Below are 19,767 nucleotides of genomic sequence, written 5' to 3' on the forward strand. Positions count from 1 at the left end.
TTGCCTTGTAGATGAGAATTTTAGAGCAGAATACTAGAAGAAACATAGACAATTACTTTATGAAACCTCTAATGCTACAAACACCAACAGTTTAGACATTCTTAATCTCAGCATATTTAGTTTCAGCATACAGTTTGGTCTACAACACTATCATTCAGGTGTAGGAAATCCACAGAGCACAAAATAAGACGCTGAATGCAAATATACCCCCAGAGTAACCATATTGAAGGTTAAACAATGGCATGGAATTAAAAAATGTTGAAAGCAATAAAAAACTCAGCTCTAACTCAGCTACCACTTACCCTCCCACAAAGATGTTCACTGAACTCTGCAGATGTTTTTTTGTATTACATGGATAAGGCAGGAAAATATTGTACTGAGGAGAGTTTTATATCTAAAATTAAACTGCTGTTGGCAAAGATGTGTAAACACGAAATTAAGAGGCAATTTCCTGGGCACATTGCTATATTAAATCTTTGTAATAAGTGTGCTGCATGCAGGCATTTATTCCCAGCTGAGGGAGTGAAATAGAAAGGTTTGACTTATCAGAAAAAAATCAACTGCCATTTCAACAACTTTATTTTAGGTATATAATTAGTTGGTCCTCTTATATTTTTTTTAAGTGAGGGAAACCCTCCTAATTGACCATGAATAAGGATTTATTGTTTGGGAAAGGTCAAATTCTCATGAGACATTTTTCTAGTGGGTTTGCATTAATAAGCAGGCCCAGAAGGTTATGCATTAAGAGGTCCCAGCATTTCATTGCATTCATGAGCTTAATAAGCACTGACATTTCCTATTGACAACAGACAAACTTTCCAAGTCCACTGATGGGTATTGTTCTGTATACAGAAGTTACAGTATTACAATGTTTATGAATATATTTGCATGCATGCTGACTGAAGAAAGTAACTAATGAAGGAAAAAGTGTGCAATTAAGAGAGTGGTCCATAATGCAGGGTCAGAATCTCCTTATGGGCAGCTTTGCTGATATAAATACCAGACTGGTACAGCAAGTAGCTGGATTCAAATTTACACATTTTGTTGGTGCCTGAAATACAACAAAATCCCTGGATGCAGGACTATTGTATATAAACAAATAGATAAAGTGCCAAATTTGCGTTCGAGATCTTTCATTTTAACTAGGGCACAAGTAAGATGAGGATTAAAAGAATTAAGAGAAGAGGATCATTAACCTAACGTGTCACAACAAATGTCTTGCAGCACATAATTACTGATTAAGTTTGTCTTTTTAACTGTAAGGCTAAGCCAGAAGAGCCAGCACAATCTATGTCATTCTGTCTGTGTATATGAATTCTCCAGAAGTCGGGTTCTGTGTCCAGTGAAACCAACAGAACTCCTTCTCCAGTGAACCTCAGTTGAACCCCATCTCTTCTCCAACTCCAGTCCTAAAAATTCTTGTATCTCTTGACCTTTTTTCCTTAGCATCCTCACTGAAACATTTTTCACAGAACAGCCTGATAGCTGCAGCTCTAGCTCCACTACTATGTAGTACTCTGTGTAACTTATAGAAGAAGCCTTCAGTTTATTCTCAAAATTTTCATACCTTGCAACTGTGCCTCATCGTCATGTTGTCTCCACCAAAGATGCATATAAATGTCATTCTGACATGGTGTCACAAGAGGAGTATTTTCTATCCTAATAAAATACTACTTAGTAATTATAATCTTCTCTCATTATTCTCAGAAAAATCCAGATCTACCTGATATGGAAAGCTAAGAGGAAAACATAAAATTTGCAAAATCAAGATCTGAAAAGCTAAAACACTGCAGAATTCAGGGTGTTGAGCAACTACAGCTTCCTAATCTTGCCTATATTCATTATGAAAGAATCTTCCATTTACTTCTTTAGTTGGCTCGGCACACTAGCAATAAAGCCCGCCTTCTACTTGGTAACTAGACAACCTGGACAACCCTGTTTTACTGTCTCTCATCCTTAGCTGAGTACTTTGACTGGGGCAACAGATTGTGTGTTTGATTTGGGATGTTTGCTCCCAGAGCTATGACATGGCCCCCATCTCACTTTGGGATCTGTACCATGATTCCTTTTTTTGGAGGTCAGTAGAACTATATACTTCTGCAATGAATGAAGACGTAAAAAGCAAAGAATTCTTCACTTTTCCTCAAAGATGCATAAAGATTAAGAGTAAATCATTAAGAATAAAGCCAAGACCTGACTACTTTTGCTCCCTGCAACTTTTCCCTTGATGCAGCTACTTCTGTGCGGGAGAAGCAGAATGGTGCAGCTCACAACAGTCTCTCTGCCCATAAACTTTTCACTGATGTAAATTAGCTGGTCTTACTCAACTCACACAAAGTTTTCAATACAGAGAAGGAATTTCCTTTATGGGATGTCTGAGGGTTAATATTTTCATTGATCTGACCCTCTTTGGGAAATGCAAGCTCCCTTAGTCTTCATGGAAATCAGTCAGTAGCAAAAAGGAGTCACATCTGCCTTGAGCAATTTCATGTTTAGTCACTGTACCTGTAAGAGTCCACTGACATACCAGTTTCTTGTGCAATTAGAAATTAATTTGTTCTTTGATTATAATTTTCACATGCATTGGCCAAGGCATGGCTGAAAAACAGTAATTTAGATAACCATTTTCTGTTTTATTAAGGAATTCAGTTAGCTCTCTGCTAATGGGTCTCTCGTTAAAGCTTTTGGCATAGTTTTTGATTAAGACTATATCTTTAAAACTTTGAAATAATGCAATAAATACATTTAACGATTTAAAAAAAAACTTTTCCAGCTTCAAAGTAGTCATTTAAGTACAGCAGGTAGAAATACAGCTATAGATATAAAATTAATTGGGCAAGCTTACTTTATAGACCTGTGTCAAATTCATATACCGAGAGACTTCACTGTTTAATGACTGTCTTTGACATTCTCATTTTTCAGCAGTTCTAGAGGATTAAGCATTTTAGAAACACAAAAGTACTTTGAACAGCACAGAAGCAGATAGTGTTTAAAGCATCCCCAAAGCTCTGTGTAGCAGTGCTTGACTTCATTTTGCACTGAAACTGCAGTGGAAGTATCTGTGGAAGAGACTGGAGAGCAGTCCATGACAATCCGTTAAACTTGGGTCTGAACCATCACGCCGCTACAATCCCTCCGCTGACTTCAACATCTGCTGCACCTGGTTATGGTGTTTGTTCTGCCTAAGTTAAGACTCAGAAAAGATGCAGAAACATCCATTTGCCTCAGCCCTCTTCTGACTACAGCAGAAGAAAAGGCAGTATTTCCATAATAATTGCTTTAGGCAGTTAAGAGTATTCACACTCATAATTAAGGGATTACAAAGTTGGATGTTGAGGCAGTATTCCTCCATTTCATAAGAATACTATACAAAGAGGTGTATAATTAGATACCTTGTATAGACAGTAGGTCAGTGGTAGGTTATTTCTCTAACTTGACAAGTCACTTTTACCATTTACAGGACCTTTAACTCTTCTGCTACTCAGATTGCTAGATAAAATAACATGCTAGTGCTCAAGCGCTCTAAAAGTCAGTTTTCTAATTAAAGTCCTTGCTAAAGAAATGATTCAACTGAGATTAGAATACTTTTGTGAAGTAATGGAATTAGTAAGTACATTTACAATGAAAATGTGTTAAAAATGCCAGAGGCTGCTGTGACTATCATTTATTGTAAGCTATTTTGTATTAAAGTTCTGCACTATTTGCTACCATAGTAAAGTCATATTAAAACAGATCTTAAACAAATAACCATGCTAACCTGAGAAGTCTGGACTTGATTGGTATTCCATTCAGTGAATTAAATAAAAGAAGCAAAACTGAGCAGCAGTGAATTTACAAACATGAATAAAGTCTGCAAAGGAATGGAATCAAAGCTGAATAAGAAACGTCTCACTTAAAACCATAGCTTCAGGAGGATTAGCCGTTCTTATTGCTGTTGTTAACTGTTCTACAATTAAATTGGAAAAAAATATTTAATGAGTTTAAAATAATGAAATCTGTGTGAAAATAACCTAAAGCTTTACAAACACCTAGAAACATAAAGAAGCATCCATCTAAATGTTGCAAATACTCTTGCATGCCACTGTAACAGTTTTGTAGCACCCCAGATGGAGAACCTGGAATACTACTTTTGATTTATTCTTCAGAATTATTAGGACCAAAATGTGTCAGGTTACAACACCTATCTTTCAGAATTGAAAGTACTCCCCATTCCCTGCCCACTTCCTCTATTTTTATCAACTGTGTGATAGAAAAAAAAAAAGATCAAATTTTCGTTGGTGATAGGACCATCAGACAGTTTCGTGGTATTGAAGTTTATTAGTTTGCAAAATGGTAAAAACAAAAGAGAGGTCACGTGATATAAATTCAAGTAATGTGTTGACCCAAGGACCTAAAAACAGAAAGAAAAACATGGAATTAGAAAGTTAAAATCCATGACACTCTTAAAATCTTGTCATTAGTTAAGCACTTTAACAATAAAAATGAAAACATTGAATATAATTTTTTTTTCATACTATATAGTTACTTGTATATGAAAACCATGAAATTAATGGAATGGAAGTCACAGAATGAGGAGTGTTTTGTTACTCTAACTGTTGTGCTTTGAATGTAGGTAATCTGTTTTTTCTCACAGCTTTGAAATGGAGCAAATCACTCCATTTTTTTTTTTTTAAACCATATTGCACTGGAAGAATACATCTCAGTTTTAGTGATATTAATAATGATTTTGGGCCTGATGCTTTCAAGAACTGCTCAGCATAATTTTGATTTTTATTGTTTCACTGTAGAGTGTCAGCGTCTGATTCTGAAATGGGGAATAAGTTATTTAATAGGAATAAAAATGGAAATTTGGGCTTATCTTAACCTAAGACAAGTTTAGTCAGGTTTTGCCACTGCTTTGGACTACATATATGTTCAGGGGAAAGGACTGAAATATATTATTGCTGCAGTATTTTTCCAACTTCAGCCCTTCTGACTTCTAGAAAAATAAAACAATGGCAAGTTTCATTGAAAGGTACAGCTTAGGAACTGAAATCTTCAGGTATGAAGATGTTTTCTCAGACAACCCTTGATGGGTTTTGTTATGCCAACAATACCTTCCTCCTCCCACTCTGCCTGAAAGCACATCATTCCAAATTGCACAGCAATAAAGATGATTATTAAATAAATGTTTGGTCATATATAAAATTTTGACTGTAAACTCAGTTATCTGTTATTGACACCACTATTCTACAAGTATTGTACACTACAATACTTCAATTAAAAAAAAAAAAAAGCCAACAAAACCTCCACCAACTGAGGAAGAATGAAAAAGAAACCTAAACATGTAAACACAATAAAATGAAGGAGAAACAAATTATTTTGCACTGAGGTTTAGTTTAATCATGTTCTTACTGGTGCACATAATGATTGTACCATTCTATAGAACAAAATTAAAACTTCTGCCTCCTGATTTACACCAAGGTATCATTGCTTGAAATTGTGTTTAGTACTTTCTTCTACATACCTTTCTATAAAGTTGCATTTAGAAAGCGATGTTAAGAACTTATTGGAAAAAAATGCATGTTATCTTCAAACAGAAGTCAGAACGTATTTTTTTTCTTTCTTTTTTTGTAAATTGCTATGTGCATATATATGAGATCTATCCTGGCAGGAGTTTTGCTTATTCTAGATTTTCACAAACACATTAAATTTAGTATAAACATTCTTGAAAATTTGTCTCCATTTACGATTTTCATGTATTTATGTTTGCTAGTTTTAATTACTATGACATCTTTCAAACTGAAGCTTAAATTGGTATTGGCATCAGTGCCATCCATGGAAGGCATCTCAGGTATGGCCGAAAGAATCAAAGTTGGAAGATCAAGCTCTCCCTGTAGGTAAATATATAAAACTCCATCCAGAGATGCAATTCACAGCACTCAAGTTACAATTTGCTTGTAATAGTCTAATGCAGAGAATAAGGGGATATTAAAAATTCCAGGCTGAGCTGAGATGGACTTTCTTACACTGGAAGGATACTGAATCTTCCAAAGAGAGGACTGTAATTTTAGAAAATCAAAATTTTAGTACCATTTGATCATAACACATTACTTCTTGAAGCCAGCATTTCTAGCAAGATCAAGGATTTTAACAAGTGAGGGAAATGCATTTTTTAGGGTATGTCAGTCTCAGGGGTGCCACTTTACCTGACATTTGTTCCAACTGGACTACCTGACATGTAAACTTCATTAGTTTCATTCATTTATGACCTGGCAAAGGGTATTCTTACACCCCCAGCCTAGAAGGCTGTATTATTTGTCTTAAAGTATTTTTCTTATTTTACTACTGCATTGGTCACATGATTTTAAAAGCTTTTATTCAGGGCATTAACATATTAAAGTTATTTGTGATACTGGCTCTTCAAATTCTGAACTTATTTCTGCCTTTTTATATTCCGGTTTTATTAGAGGATTTGAACTACTGTATTTCTATCTGAAGACTGTAAGCTTCCTGGAAGAAGTTTTTCAAAGAAAATTAATTTTCTGGAGCAAAGTGCAGTTAGACCACATGCAGCAACAGCTATGTGTCCCTCCTAGAGGGAGAGCTCCTTCATGCACAGTAAGAAAGATGAAGAATTATGGGCGGGTTGTAGGCTTGTCAGGTTTTGAATGTTATCATATGACAAGTACTCCTTCACTTCTCTCCCCTGAGTGTCTATAGCCCTTGTGGCTGCTGCTGTCTTCCTGGGCAGCAGGTAAGAAAACTTCCCCATTTTTCAGCTTTAGATCTTGTCTCTGCACACAGGCAGGAAGATTTGGTTTCAAGACAAGATGGGATCTGAGACTGAAATGTATGAAAGTGTGTATTACATGTTACATCTCACTCGTAGTAGAGGGTTACCGGCAACCAATTAAAATATTAAGTTTTGACTAGCGGAGTGATTTTAAGTCAGCAGTATTATTGTGAATTTGGAGGGAGGGAGAGGATTACTTTGGAGTGAAATAGCACTGAACATAGAAGGGGTCAGTCATCAGGGGAACATTAATAATAAGAGAAGTTATAGCATTTAGGAAACAGGTACTGAAGTATATTTAGCTTTGAGAGTCTAAAATGGCACATGTGAGGTACATGAGAATTAGCTGCAGGAGCAATGGAGGTGACTAGCAATGTACAGTGGTGACTGTGTGAAAAAGAAACCCCATGTGTGTATGTAGACTATGAACATATAATAGGTGTGCACACAATAGGTGTAAACAATGGGACAGCAATTGTGTCTGGGGGAGAGACTTAAGAGTAAAAAGTATGAGTGAACAAGTGGCAGAACACTGAGGTATATCGTCCTACTAGCTGTATAGCTAGAGAATGAGGTGTTACATTTTTTCATTATACAAGTGGCCCAGATGATTTGCCTCTGGATAAGCAAATTTTCTTAGCAGAAATATAAATTGTTTTCTGTACCTCACACAGTAATTTCAATGGGTCATTGGAACTACCAATTGGATATAAAGTAAAGTTTCGCTTGTTTTGGTTAATGTGCATTTATATTGCATATTTGAGGATGTGTGAATAAGAAATCATATTTGAAGGAAGCAAAGCTTAACCTTAAAATAAAACTGAACTGAACTGATTGGATAGCTTAATAATTTAAACAAGTGACGTGTTAAATTGGGATGATAGAGAGTACTCTCTCTCATACTTTTTGCTTGTATTAGTAATTTCATTTTAGCATTTTTAAGTATGTTTTGAAGAAGCGATGCAGGGTTTTTTCTACCCAGATTGCTCCTGCTGTTCCCAGCACTGAGCAGAGCAGGCTATCAAATTTTGGCCATATGCTAATCACTTACTCTAATACGTTTAGAACTCTTCACGATACCTGTAGTACTCTGTGTATGCAGAACTAATTTTATCACAGTGAACATCGTATGAACTTTTTCTTAAATCTGACGTGTCCTAATACGGGCCTGCTGAAACTTCTGCATTCAGCCTCATCAGTGAACAGATAAATTTTAGGCCAATCAATATTGCATAATTCTTGAGAAAAGGACATAGCTAGACTTACCTGTTCATTTCTCCAAACATCAGTCTGGAGTAGCATGTCCATGAAAAGCATTCGTTGTACATCTGAAGCAGCAAGCAACAAATGAAAGGGCACAGATAGAAGCTGATGGGGGAGAAAGTTGAGAAAATCCTGTCAGTTTATGGTCAAAGAAAACATAAAAACATAAAAACATGCAAGGAAATAGGAGAGTGCTTACCCTGTATAACTGTTGACGTGAAAAAACTGGTGAGCATTTGTGGCACAGAGAATGGGTGAATTCCGATCCTGGGAACTTCCACAGCGATTCTTGCAAGACATAACGGTTTTCTTTTCCATGGTGATGCCAGTTATGCCAAATAGAAAGCTATGCTAAGCATAGATTGTGCTTAGGCAGCTGGGGATGAACCAGAGGCAGAAAGAATCCCCAAACATGCAGAAAACCAAGGTTTTCTAGATATTGTTTAGAAATCTTAGTGATTGAGAGTGCACAACAACCTTGTTGGGCAGGAGGAAGATATTACAGGGTACCATTCACAACAAGGCTGTGTGAACATGAAAGCAATTATGGAAATTAATGAGGATTTTATCAGTTACCCACACAGAGATGTGACCACCATCTACTCTTCATCAGTGTTTTTTTCTTGCAGAAAAAAACCCGTGATACACCCTACAGAGTTGCCTTCTCTCAGAGCTTTTCTTGAGATCCAGGCTGGTGAGGCTCAGAGGTAGTACAACAATAGCTGAAGTATTCTATTGCTAGGTTTTGTTCTGTGCTTCTGGAATAACTTCTCCAGAAATAATGCTTCCTCCATGATGGTCAAGATTTTGGGATAAGCATTTACCTAGATTGCATAACTTGCTAGTAGCTACAATTAAAACAAATACAAATTTAAATTCTTACTGTTTAGGAAGTAAAGACATAGCATTATTGTTACATCCTTCGTGAACTCTTTTATCTGCTTATACATTTGTATTTGGTTTATTACTGAAATTTTCTCATTTTTTGAAATAACAATCTGTCTAATTTGTTGCACAAGAGGCTTCCTTTCTGAATGGTCATATTGTTTTAGATAGAGCCACAGGAAGACTGCAATGAACGGCAGAAGAAATTTAACCATACAGAAGATATATTGATGAATTAACTCCGGAGGGGGAAAAAAATACCAAGAAGAAAGAGGAATGCTTTGTGAACAGGTGTGTGAACAGGTATAATCTCAGACAACAGAAAAAAAAGCAAGGTTTTTGCACTGGTTGAAAATGGGAAATCAAAACAGCCTAAAATTTGAGAGTGCCACAGCAAAACCTTTTTGAGCAGTCAAATGTTTAAACCACAACATGTGATCCAGCCATTTCAGAACTTTTCAGTGAGAGGTCTGGACATTTATACCAGGATTTTTTTTTCTTTTTTTTTTTTTTTTTCTTAATTCTATTGCGAAATCTCAAAACAGAATTTGAAATTCAAATGTTAAGCTTACTTTAAAGACAGTACTTAGCATCTTCCTAGTAGTTTTGGGCTACTTCAGGGGGTGGAGTAACTACTATCACCATTTGGCAAGCACAACTGCCTAATCATCACTGCCCTGCTCTTTACTGCCCATGCACAACATTACTGTCCGCAATAAGCACAATACTGTCTGAAAGAAGCTTCACACCTGGTCCTGGCTCATTCCTCCCACTGGCTGCTCAAGCCTGACAAATCCCATCCCACACAGCCTAAAACGACACCTCTCACTAGTTTGATTCTTTGCCCATCACCTGTTTTCATTCTGCTTTCCCTAGATGTTGTATGCAGATGTTTGTGTACGTTTGTATGTGTGAGGCTGAGTCTGATTATCTTTTTGGGAGCTGTGAAAGAATTTTTTTATTGCTTTTCTTAGTGACCTCAGGTAGGCGCAATTAAAGTAGTCGGTGTAGGTTACTGGTGTTCAATGTTCAGAAGTCTGTAGTAATGTTCAGCCTGCAGTTGCACACATTTGATAATCAATGCAATAAAGTCCATCTGTGAAGCATATAGCTGACGGGGATACCGAAAAGAATCTCGTACTATTTTATTTCTGGTAGCCAGCTCTTCCTTTTGTGGTAAAAAAGAGTAAATTTAAGGTCCTAAACATGCAGTGAAGAAAAATTAGCTTCATCTTCTGAACTGTAGGGTGAGGAAATGGATGGAAATTTATGTAGCAGAACTGCAGGCAGCTGTTTAGACCCTAACCCTCTGTCCAACATTACACAACACCAAGTAGTTTCTGCTGTTTCACACCAGCAACAGTTCAAAGGTTTGTTGTTGTTTTTTAAATCTTGCTAAGAAATGCAGCTATGAAATGCAGCCAGGCACAAAGCGTGAATAATTCTGTACCTGTTAGTGAGGAATTCTACTTGCTGCATTAAAATTAATATTACCAACACTGTTGACTTTAATAAAATCTCTGTTGTAAATGCTGTTAAGTCCTGAATTTCCAGATCAAATTCTGTAAGTTCCTATGAAATATGCAAAATCTAGGGAAAGAAAATAATACAGGGGATGCTATACACAGTACTGCCAGAACTGAAAAAAACCTATAGAAATAGAAAAAGCGTTAAAGAGTATATACTATTTACTCATTTAAGAACTCAGTAAATAGATTTTTAACATCTCTTTTCTGTTATCCATGCAGTATGTTTTGTGTACCATAAGATTTTAAGCAAATATAATAACTACAGCATCCCTTCTTTTTGGGCAGGGAACAATTATTTTTCTTCTGCTACTCAGCTGCAGAGATAATGATGGAATTCTTATATTGTAGTGCTTATTTTAAACATAGCTTGTGTTCAACAAGGAGGAACAAGATAGTGGTCCTTATTTGGGTGGAAGTTCTTTTTTACAGCTCTATATATTTAATTCTGTTTTACAGATTGACAGGTTCCAACCCAAACATGCAACAAATAATTTCTTAAAGTAGTGTTTAAAGGGTCAGTATCACATGCTTACAGGATCAAAACTGCATTTACAGAAGGTCTTCATCTCTTTAAGCAAACTATTCCATGCTCTGTGAGCACAGGCAATAATGGCTTTAGGAAGATGAAAAACCTTTATGTATTTTTTGACCAAATCTCAAATTATACGAGAAAAAATTGTTGAAGAAATCTGTGTCAGTAGGTGGTGAACTTTCCGTTTGTATTATCCTTCCTAAAGTTTCCCTTGGTCCTGATGACATTGAAATTCATTTAAATATGCAATATATTGTCTCTGAGGATCACTTAGAAACACAGAATCTAATCCCCATTTTGAGCTGAGGTATCGAAGTCTGTGTGCGAGTCAAATGAACTGTGGTCCTACACTGTCACTGTGGAACAATCAAGCAAGCTTGAACCCTGGAGCCAGAGAGGTCCATCTCCTGTATCTCTCCCACCCAGTGAAAAAGTCAAGCACTAACTGTAATAAATTGTAATAAACAAATTCTTTACAATTTTAGAATGAAACTAGTATTTTCAGCCTAAGTTGCTCTGCATTTCTGGTGGGCCAAATACCCTCTGCTGCTTCTCTTCAATCATTTGAAGCTGTTAGGCTACAAAGTTTTTCAGCTATTTAGCAAGCTGCAAAATATGTGGCTTTATGCGGTTTTAATGACACCAAATCTCTAACCCAATGAGAATGAAAAATGCATATGACTCGTTTTTTCCCCTGCAAATGTAATACTTTACCACAGTTATAATGAATGTTATTTAAAGGTATGCTGTACTGTTATTTAAAGGTATGCTGTGCTTTTATCAGTAGCACTATAAGACCTCTCAGCATGCATTTGAAAATAGTTGTGTTTAACACTTTTCAACATAAACTTTCTTTTCAGGAACATTTGAAAATTGATTCTTATGAGAAGTGATTTTCTAATCTAAGTCATAAGGTATTTGTCTTTCACTTCAGAACCCTGCGTATAAAGGCCAGACTACAGGATGGGAAGTTCTTATTCAGTACATAAACTACCAGGTGCAACAACTTGACCATGTTATGCTCTTTGCTGTCTGTCTGGAGCAGATTAGTGCATGATCCCAAGTGGCCGCTTTTACGTTCTTTATTCTTGAAAATTATCTTGTTATTTACTGGATTCAGAAAGAAGAATGCTATAGACTATACACAGTACATAGGCACTTCCCCCCTCTCACATTTTTGCTCTGTGGGCTCATTATGAAGGGTGTATCCCCATGTAGCGGGGTGTTTCCGATCAGCTATGTGAACGTTGCCTGTTTGCCTTACGGGATGTGGCTGGGCAGGAGGGATGAATGGGCCCTGCCGCCTCGCTGTTTCTGGGCATGCTCGGTCAGGAAGAACATCCTGAAAGGGGGAGGAGGGTTTGTTACGATCACTCCAAGAGGTTTCTGGAGTGCAGGGTGGGACATGAAAGGCCAAGGACTGAGCAAGGAGGGAGCTGGCAGAACAGGGACAGAATAGAGCCTCCTACAGGAGCAGGGGACTTTCCTGCAGCAGGGAGCAAACTTATGAGCTTTGAGGATGATGTTCTTGGGGATCCAGAAACACTGAGTATGCTTGTGCAAGCTAGTGCATACTGTGGGAATTTTGCCCTGAATTTGTTTTTCTCTGCAGATTTTTTAGTATTGCTTAGAGACTATGTGGGGACTTCAGAGAATCCTGCCAACTTCGATGAAGTCCTTACCTGCCCTCTACATTTCTGTTGAGATGGTCAGTCAAAAATCTGAGACAAAGCACATCTGAAGATTCATTCAAGAACCAATTCCTTGCATGTGTTTGTAGCAACCCTAGCATCTTACACAGCTAGCACAGGCCTCTTAGAAATGTAAGTAAAATTAAAGTTTACTGACCTAATGTTGAGATGGTGAGGCCAAGCCAGGGATCAGGAGAGGGAGCAGACAAACTGGGACAGATGAAGAGCAATAGCTGGAACCATGACTCTTGCTGCTTTGCCAGTGGAGGCTGCTGCCCCAGAGAATCCAGTTACCTGTGCATTATAGTTCTCCACAGCATCTAGAATGGCTTTCCAAGCCCCCGATGGAGGTGATGGAGGCATTTTGCTGTTCTAGGGGAAAGCGTAATTTGCCTGTGCCTCAAAGCTAACCTTATCTTTGTCTGAAGTTTTTTCATCTGCAGAGTCAACACTTTCCTGATAACCGTGGGAAACATGACTATCATGTATTTTTCATTTTAAAGGTTAAATTATACAGACTTTTCTACACCCAGACATATGTATGTACATACATTTTTGATATAAGTGTTTTTTCTTATTTATCTGGATGCCTCTAAAAAACCCTACTGTATGGATAAAACTGAATAAACAAAATAGGAAACAGGAATTTAAAAAAACTTTTTTACATTCATCAGACCTGTAGATATGTAAAATTCTTTAGCCATGGTATTTTTTGCTTGCAATAAATTATTTCATGATACTCTTGCTGCTATCACCCATATCTATCTGTAGAACCCAAAGTAATTTACCTTCCATGTTTTAAATACTGATTTTTTTTTGTGTTTACTTGGGATTTCCTTTTTTTTTTTGCTTGCCCCTTTGAATTTTTACTGTAATACCCTGTACAAAGCATGCCTTATCCTTAGGCATTTGTTGTTGGGTAGGATTTTTTTTTTCTTTGACGACCTTGAAGTCAGGTGCATCAGGATTTTCCTGAATTGGGCATTAGAAATGTAAATTTTGCACCTTTGATGGTCCAGAAAAATTTCTGTCACAACTGAAAGGAATGCTTACTGTACACATGGCTGTATGTGTGTGTAATAACAACTGGATCTTTCCTATTCTCCTACGGAAAAATCTTTTGTGTCTTACCTTGTCCAGACAGACTATCTTGGTCAGCTTCCTTGAAAGGTGTTTCTGTTATATCAGGCAGTTCTTTCTTCTCTTCAGCTTCACTGTTCTCATCTCTGGCTTGCAGGAGATTAGGTGGAGTAAAGCTACCTGTGGTATCAGCTGCTGATGTGGTAGCCTGCTCCACTGGAGACTCATAGCCATCGGTGATTAAGTCATTGCTAGCAGAATCATCTGCTGGAGGAGGCAAATAGGAATCCTCTGATTCTGGAGGACTGCTAGTGCTACCCAGAGCACTGAAAGGCACTGTGAAACTTTGGTGGTCAGTTGTGATATCTTCTGCGTCTGGAGGAGATTTGACCTGAAATTGTTCTCTGGAGGGTTTGGTAGGGAACACAGGTTCAGATGAAACAAAATTATTAAACTCTTCAGGGGCACTGACCTCTCCACTTAGCACAGGAATTCCAGTTGTAAATTCATTGATCAAAATGTCTCTGGTTTGGTCCACTGTTGCTGCGCTGGGGTAACCTAATGGGAGTTCCACACTCACGGAGTCCTGAAAAAGTTTTTTAAAAGCAGCTTTCATTATTATGTTTAACTGTCATTGCTAAAAAGGCCAATAATCCTTAGTCACGGGAGCTTGCAAACAGCTTACTCAGCATGAAGTCATGGGACATATAAAATGTTTGGCATGTGCATGTGATCCTAATCATATTGCCTGTAATTTTAAAAATGGTCAAAGAAAGATGAATTTAACTATCCCTGTCAATAGCTCTCCTTCTGACATTGAAAAGTACTACTGAATTGGTAAGGCATTGTTTACTTTGTAATTAAAACTGGAAAAGGTAATCAAGCAGCAGCATTAACCTGTAAATGCTCTGAACAGTATCTCTGTTGCCGTATAACAGTACAAAATTAATCCTTACAGCATTTATAAAAGGCAGTTATGTATTTTAGCGTAAGAGCCTTTGTCTGTATATCTATGTACACCTTAACACTGCTTAATTTTATTTCTTATGGAGAAATAAATAAATAAATGTAACAACCAGTACAGACTTACCAAATCAGGGCCTTCCAGAGGAATAGTTACCATGGCCTGGATATCATTATCAAAATCACTAGGTGGTATAATAGATTCTGGTAGGGAAAAAAAGAAAAAAGAGAGAGCACACAATATTTCAGCAGTGGCACACTGAAAACTGCTCAAAGCTCATAAACTCAGTAAAAACCAGTATTAAAGCTATTCTCCACCAAAAAACCCCAACTTTAAAAAAAAACCATGTTAAGAAGAAAGGCATACATTTCTATCTAAACCAGCAATTGTGAGGAAAACAGGAATTTTATATGCATTATTCTTTGTCCCTTTTATTTAGTATAAATGGGATAGGTCTGCAGACAGCTGAACAATGGATGAACGCTTATAACCAGCTGAAGTATGAACCACTCAGTTAAATTTGCATGGGCTGTGATGACTCATTATATTGTGTTTACCCAGAGTCCACACCATTGTTACTTTTGAGAATTTTGACTTTGGTGCCCAGATGCTCCCTTCAGCCCCTCAGAGGAGCTTTTTAAATATATCTGCATGCAAACTGTTTTTCTAAAACTGGTTATTAAAAATAAATAGTTGGAAAAAGTTGATTACAACAATTATTGTTATTCTATTCTATATCAATGAAACTTTTTCTTGGGACTTTAATCTACATTAAAATATGTCCTTTTATTCTTACAGAGAGTATTAGTTCATCTAAATGTATTTTTTTTGAAACAAAATGTTGCTATTCGAAAATGAAACACTGCAGCTAAAGTACTTTGTGTGTTTTAAGATTGTTTTGGTAAATATATAAAAGAAAAAATATTCTAAGTTATTTTCCCCCTTTTTAACTTACTTCCCCAAAACCAGGGCTATTCTAGCTTTGAAAAGATCATTGATGGACTAGAAGGGGATATTTATCAGGTGGTTTACTGAACAGGCTGCAGCCCTTCAGCCTTCTGCTGGAGGTCTTCACACCTAGCTTGTCATCTACACTCCCTCTGTGTTTCAGAGAGCAAAATGCACCTCTACAGTGTGTTTCACACCACCAATTTTAGATGGGATCAAATGCTTTTTAAGGTGTCCACTCTCTGATATCACTATGAGCTTAGATGGCTTGCTTACAATCGACACAGCTTTCAGAAAGCTAAATTTATGTTAAAGGAAGCCCTCACTTTTTGTCATATTAGAGAAATGAGACTGTCCATACTGGGGAATTAAAAAGATACAGTGAATATTCATAGTCTTCTCCCCACCCCCCTTATTTGTCTTAACGTGCAAAATATCCAGCTTTTCTAAACAAAGAACCAAGGAAAATAGATCCTCCAACATGACTGGCAGTTAGGCTGTATAGCTATAAAATTTAACTCAGATCTGCGCATCCTTTGGGTGCTATGCAACACTTTGGAGAATGGGACACATCAAATGAAAACGATCTGTTAGAGAGGCAAAGGAGACCTTACTGAAATTGCATCAGTTTGAAAGGGCAAGGTTCAGACCTGTGCCTGGCACTGGCCTGCCCACTGACCATCAGTAAACTGAAGTGTTCCGAGGTCCATTGGCAGAGACTGGTCTTCATGGAGTGCTATGGCAACAAGTTGCTGAAGGTCTGTTACTGTGAGTTTAGTTCCTGATATTTCCCTCTCTTCCTTTGGAGAAAGTGGAATTTTCTCATTTTCAACCTTATTAGATCCAATAGTTGAAATGTCATCTGGTGTGCTTTTGGTTTCTGAGCCATCTCTCTCAAAGTTTACCACATATCGTGCTATAGTGCTGCTTGATCTGCAAAGGGAAGATGCAAAAATGCCCCGTGCAGCAAAATTAGTTACTGGCTGAGGACTGATTTTACAAACAAACAAAAATATATGCAACCACAACTTATTAACTTCTGTAAAAATAATGCAGATATACTTCTTTCTAATGAGACTGTCACTTTTGCTATACCTAAACCTTTTTTTCTCTATGCAAAATTTTTAATAAAAATTCTAATATTGAAGAAAATTATTAAAATGGTCTAAAATAATTCAGTTTAATCTGACTACTCAGAGACCTGTAGAACTGGTAATATAGTTTGAAGTTGTTGACTATTCGTTCAAATAGTCCTTCAGGAGTGTTACTAGAAGCCATAACCACCTATTAATTATGCAGAAACCAATGAAAAAGGATTAGACATTTCATAAAACTAAGGATAAACAAAAATTATATCACATCTGGTGCAATTTTTTGCTCTTTTTTGAAGAATAGCATGAAAGTTAGTTAATATGGCAAGCAAATAACTTTTCATAATGGGTATCTTTTCCAAGTCCAAATGAATGTGTATAGGTTCTCCCTAGATGTACTCGTTTAAGAGAAATCTCGAATTTTCACCATTATGAATACAATATTTTTCATAGATGCTAAATTCACCTAGTTAAAATGAAAAATAGAGTACATTGTAAAATATTTGTACTCCTCTATGTTGCTTTTTATAACATCAAATAACTGGAGAGAGAGGAATTTCACTTTATCTGGTGTGTGCTACAGATTTACATTTATATGACATTGCAAGAATTCAGGAAAAGCGTTAGACAGTTCTTCCTTTTAAACTACAAGTAAAAGAGAAATTCTGGGAAATGCTAGACAAATTATTCCCCAGCAACACTTTTAAGCAACAACAGACTCTGTAGCTGTTTGTATTACCAGTCAAAAGCTCCCTGCATTTAATCAGGCTAGTAACTGGTCTCTTTGCCGCTCTATCTGGCCTGATAATGGAGATAACAAAACAAAACAAATACATAATAATTGAAGATAATGTGTATACGGGAATACAGTTAGGAAACAGCAGATCAAAAATGAAACTTTAAATATGAAGTTCCCCTATTCTTTCTTCACTTTCAGTTTATGACTAATAGAGAACTTTAGTCGTCTGGATGTGAATTTTCTTAGGTCAAACAATTTTCTTTTCTTCAGAGAGATCCTGACAATAGTTGATTACATGAACCTTTCAGGATAAGGTAAAAGCTGTCCCTGTTGCTTTATATCTCAGATTTTACACTTAGGCAGAACACAAATCAATTCACTTTGTCACATCAAGATAAAGAACATTTATTGATGTATCTATCTACACCTAATAGTCTATAAAATGATTAATCTTAATTATAAATTACAAATTACCCATCTTTCTCCTTCTTCTGTCTTCATTTCATCACAGAAGAAAGGGTGTGATAAAGGATTGCAAAAGAAAGAAAAACAAAGATTCATGAATACTAGTAAATCAGTCAGTTATACATCAAAAACACCTTTTACCAATTTATCTTATCTTCCGTGTGTAATCTATAATTTTTATCTCTGTGTGGAAATGACAGCCTACTCTCCATCATTTCACTTTTTCCCTTCCAAACAATGGGAATCTCCATGATCTGAGCGGGGAAACAGAAATTTTACTTTACCTTGATAGTTTGAAATATTTGCTTTCCTATTTCCCACTACAAATGGTGCAATCTGAGCACTGTCATTGCTAATCTGTATCTTTATGGTGGCAATGAACACCCACATGAATTTATGTCTTTTTTCCTGCTCTTTATTCCCTTTCAAATTTATATTATTTCTTACTATTAATAATTAGCTTTCCCCTTGATTCTTTACATAATGTGCTCTTATCTACAGAAGAAAAAACATATCAAATACTCAGATTTTGATCCCTCTCCTTCCCCTGCAGATTCTCCATTGAAAAGACACGCAGTAGCTTGCATTAGTAGTAAGCATACAAAGAAGCTAAACTGAAAAAAAATGGCAAGACAGAACACAAATTTGTAGAAAAAAATGAAATATTTTTAATTGTTTGGAACACCTGGGAAACACCTACTGGCTAAATTTTATATATGTGAACATGTAGCCTCCTGCAACCTTCTCTTGCCAAGGCACCTTCACTTAGATCTAATTCATAGATCAATGAAGGGCACAGGATCCACACACAGAAAAGTAGCCACCTAAATAATCATACTCCTAACTCTCTTCACCTTGTCATTTAAGTAAGTCCTTAATACAATGTTGCTAGCAAACAATTTCAAAGGATTTATTGATTACTTGACCCCTCAGGGAATCAAAGCTACTTCTGCTTAGTAATTCAAAACCTCATAGTCTCACGTGGGGTGTGTTTGCACTTCTCTCCATACTGTCTCTGTTGCTCCCAGAAAACTATTTCCTGTTTATAGTGATAAACACCCCACTATTCTATAGGTCTCTTCGTGTTGGAGGGAAAGAAAGAAGAGGAGAATTCTAGTAGCCAGCAGAAAAATTAGCCCCATTTTCTTACTTACTTAAATCCTAATACGTGGATTTCTTTGAATCCTGGAAGTTTCTCAAATATTTTTTGCATCTATAGAAAACCATAAAATCATTAATTCAGTGCAAGTTCTACAGCTAAAAGGAAAGCACAGGTTGACTACCTAAACAATACTTTTCATATTTCAGAAACAGCTTTAGAAAACAGTCCTCTTTGTGGTATCATCATTGCTCAACTTAAACACAATATTTGGTTTGCATATGCCGTCTTTATTACCTGTTAATAGGGAAAATGAAGTACAAAGTACAGCTTTTTTTAGTAATGTAATTATGTAAATCAGTGATAATCTAGTTCATGAGTGAATCAAACAACACAAATTAAATGATTTTCTCACTTTCAGCAGTTTTGGTCCATGAATAATTTTTTGATTCAAGTCACCTTAACTGTAAATCGCTAGTTTTTTAGAAATATTAATCAGATGCAGATGGAGTTAGATTATTTGACAAATCATTTATAAACAGTTTTAACTATCTTGTACAAATAAAACAACTTCATATATTTTTAATTCTAATGTAAACAAATGTAGAATTTCATGGTTTTGAAAAGAGGAGACAGTATGAAGAATTAAAAATGAACAGAAAAGGTGAAGCCTCTGTATAGACTTTAGGATAAGTGGTTTTACCAT

General features: G+C 36.4%; 1 protein-coding gene across 2 annotated transcripts in view; it reads right to left on the bottom strand.

The window, feature by feature from the left end:
* Positions 1–19,767, bottom strand: part of IMPG1 (interphotoreceptor matrix proteoglycan 1) — a 66,733-nt gene that overhangs the window by 18,699 nt on the left and 28,267 nt on the right. For both annotated transcript variants that reach the window (XM_037392925.1, XM_037392926.1), the window contains exons 8-12: positions 19,117–19,175; positions 17,972–17,992; positions 16,347–16,600; positions 14,846–14,922; positions 13,807–14,341 (exon numbers count right to left, since the gene is read on the bottom strand). In XM_037392925.1, the coding sequence (XP_037248822.1) occupies positions 13,807–14,341; positions 14,846–14,922; positions 16,347–16,600; positions 17,972–17,992; positions 19,117–19,175 (946 nt within the window). The remainder of the gene's footprint in view (positions 1–13,806; positions 14,342–14,845; positions 14,923–16,346; positions 16,601–17,971; positions 17,993–19,116; positions 19,176–19,767) is intronic.

The sequence above is a fragment of the Falco rusticolus genome, chromosome 6, assembly GCF_015220075.1.
Source record: "Falco rusticolus isolate bFalRus1 chromosome 6, bFalRus1.pri, whole genome shotgun sequence".
Lineage (NCBI taxonomy): Eukaryota > Metazoa > Chordata > Aves > Falconiformes > Falconidae > Falco > Falco rusticolus.